The following is a 3,202-nucleotide window of genomic DNA, read 5'->3' as shown; positions in this document are numbered from 1 at the left end:
TTGATAATAAAAATTCTAATGACTTACCACATGATGCAGAAAATTGGGATGAGAAGCGTGATAGATGAGAAAATCCTAAGAAAGTGCAAGAAAAGGATGTTCAATCATATAAGCCAATCAACAAAGATAAAGGAACAAAGGATTCCTCCTTACTAACACCTCATAAGGCGACGAAGCCTTATAGACATCCAATTCCTTATCCAAATTGACTAAAGGACAATAAACAGGATAAGCAATTTTCTGAAATTTTTTATATGTGATGAGAATGCAAAATGTCATATTTACCCCCATTAATGTCTAGGATTTTATACTTATTTGTTGCCTAAATGTACTCATTATTATTCTATTTTGATTTTGGATGCAAATGGAGGCGTTAATTGCAAAACAGAACTAATTAAGTGAATTTGGACATTTTGCATTCAAAGATATATATAACTTTCATGTTTTGAATATCGTTTCGACGTTGTTTCGTAATCTGGGAATAACTCTCTCATCAAAGCTCCGATTGAGATGATTCAAAATGCTATGGAACACTAAGAAAGATATATACAACTTTTGTGTTTTGAGTTTAGAGAGATACTAGCTTCATAAAGGTTGTAATCGGGCTTGAAGTTGACACATCTGCACTATCGACGTTCTGGAACATTCTGCCTTGTCATGCAATTCAAATAGGCAGATTATTACAAGAAGTTTTGAAGACCTGTTGCATGCAAATTACAGCTGGAAACACCATTTTCCTATTTTGTATTAAGACTTTATTTTATTTTCAATTACTCAGATTAGGATAAAGGTTGTTTTGGGATTTTAGAATATTTTTAGGAGATTTAGATTGAGTAGAATTTGAATTTGAATTAGATATTTTTAAAGGGAGATCATATTAGGGATTATAGAATAACACACATGCCTCTCTCTTCTCTCTCAGGTTGATTTTCGTTTTTCCTTGGAATTTTCGTGATGGCCATGAGTGGCTAATTTTTATAACTTGGTCGAAGGAAACAAGACCTCAGAATCAATAAATTGTGAAATCAATCTGGTTTTTTCTTCAAGTGTTCAATTTATGTTTGAGTATTGATTGTTCTTCTGTGCCTATTTTCATGATTGTTGCATTTAATTACTAGGAGGCCCACTACTTTATTAATTGTTGCAATCTACTGCTAAGTTAGATATCAAATCCGTAATTGTTTGATCCCTCTAACTTGTGAAGTAATTAGGGTTTAAGAATTTGCTGTGTCAGGAATTATTAAGTCTTAAGAAGAACATTCAACTAAATTAAATACAATCGCTTGAGTTTGTGTTTTTTAGCTTCATCGATCTCTCTAGGTCTTAAGACTGCCACTAGATTATATCTTTAGCGCTTTTCTAGGGTTGTTTAGTAGTAAGGTTAATTAGATCGCTTGTTTCTTAATTAATTACAACTAAGGAGAGATAGGAAAATAGTCCAATGTGAATATTCAAAGTATGAATTGATTTATTTTCGCATCGATGATCAGTTGTAAGATTCCGATGGTGGATGTTGACTTAGACCAAGGTTTGTTATTTGATTGATTGATTATTTGAATTGTTTTTTTCCTGAAATTGTTTCTATTTTTACTCACCCCCCCCCCCCCCCCCCCCCCCCCATACTGTTTCACGTACATTAAATTCGGCTAGACACTCTCTGTGGGAATGATCCTAACTCACACTACTACATGTGTTTTTAGGTTTTAATTCTAGGTGCCTATGACAGCACACCAAAATGCTTTCTAAAGTTAACATTAGCTTGCCTATTTTGGATGTTATTAGGAATATGCTTTCCTATGCAAATTTTTTCAAGGAACTCAATAACAAAAAGAGGAGATATGAGAAGAACGAGAAAGACATGGTTTCAAAAGTTGCTAGTGCGGTGCTCCAACAAAACTTTCCTCCTAAATTGAAAGATCCTAGAAGTTTCAACATAAACATCACCATAGGAGACAAGAAAATCGCGAAAGCTATGATAGACTTGGGAGCGAGTATTAATCTCATGCCTTACTCAATATACTTGGCACTAGGTTTGGGGGAGCTTAAGCCAACAACTATGACCCTTCAACTTGCAGATAGGTCGGTCAAATACCCAAAGGGGATAGTTGAGAATTCATTAGTGCAAGTCGACAAGTTGATTGTTCCCATCGAATTTGTGGTTTTAGAGATGGAAGAACTATCTTCAAAGGACAAGGAGCATACAATTTTGCTAGGTAGACCAGTCATGGCGACAACCAAGACAATTGTAGATGTCCATAAAGGGAAGTTATCCATGATAGTCTTAGGTGAGACTGTTGAATTTAAAGTTTTTGGTTCTCTACCTATTCCTACTACTTCTACTTTTGATGAGTGTTCTTTTATTGATTGTGTGGACTCACTTGTTTATGACACTTATTTGCAGGAGAAGATAGAAGATAAGCTTGAAGCTGCACTAACACTTGATAGGATAGTGGAAACACTTGATAAGGAAACTAAGGGATTCCACGAGATACTAGATAGATCACTTCCTGTTTTACCACAAGAAAAGTCTAGTAAACCCTTAGAGTTACCAACATCCCCACATAGGGACGAGCTTAATCCACCTAAGCTAGAGTTCAAAAAGTTACCTAAGCACCTTAAATATGTATTTTTGGGAAAGGGAGATAATTTCAGCAAACTTGACCCAAACCTAAGAAGAGCGACTAGTAAGAGAGCTTAGTAGACTTAGGAAAGCTATAGGTTGGAGCATAAGTGACATTAGGGGCATTAGTCCAGCGATGTGCATGCATAAGATAATTTTAGAGGACGATGCCAAACCTATTAGAGAGGCCCAAAAGAGACTAAACCCTAACATGCAAGAGCTAGTGAAAAAGGAAATTTTAAAACTCTTAGACACAGGAGTAATTTATCCTATCTCTGACAGTAAGTGGGTTACTCTTGTTCATGTAGTACCTGAAAAATCAGGCATTACTGTAGTGAGTGTTGAGTGTTGGAAATGCGGATTTATTTTGTGATTTGGGGTGAAACTATAAAGAATTTAAGGTTTAACGCATGATTTATGATGTAATTTCTTGCATGTATTGTTATCTTCTGAAATCACAAGTGTTGTGTATTTTTCAGGTATTCAGGTGCAAAAGAACGGATTATTCGTGCTTGTGTTGGTGTTCAGACATCTAAGACTCGTTCGAGTGCAGATAAATTAAGGCGAGAAGTAAAAGTGTGA

At 35.4% G+C, this 3,202-nt stretch overlaps 1 protein-coding gene across 1 annotated transcript; it reads left to right on the top strand.

Moving 5' to 3' along the window:
* Positions 1-1,735: 1,735 nt before the first annotated feature.
* LOC116106446 lies at positions 1,736-3,202 on the top strand. The gene is made up of 2 exons (XM_031392813.1): positions 1,736-2,601; positions 3,100-3,202. The coding sequence occupies exons 1-2, from the start codon at positions 1,736-1,738 to the stop codon at positions 3,200-3,202; spliced, it is 969 nt and encodes a 322-aa protein (XP_031248673.1).

This window comes from Pistacia vera, unplaced genomic scaffold (assembly GCF_008641045.1).
Source record: "Pistacia vera cultivar Batoury unplaced genomic scaffold, PisVer_v2 Contig117, whole genome shotgun sequence".
In the NCBI taxonomy this organism is placed as follows: Eukaryota; Viridiplantae; Streptophyta; class Magnoliopsida; order Sapindales; family Anacardiaceae; genus Pistacia; species Pistacia vera.
This window is presented reverse-complemented; position numbering and strand designations above follow the sequence as displayed.

Excerpts from the sequence above, each read along its gene's own strand:
- LOC116106446 (XM_031392813.1), top strand. The coding sequence starts at position 1,736 with ATGCTTTCTAAAGTTAACATTAGCTTGCCTATTTTGGATGTTATTAGG. Across the intron at positions 2,602-3,099 it reads CCTAAGCTAGAGTTCAAAAA|GTATTCAGGTGCAAAAGAAC; the intron begins GTTACCTAAGCA and ends TGTATTTTTCAG.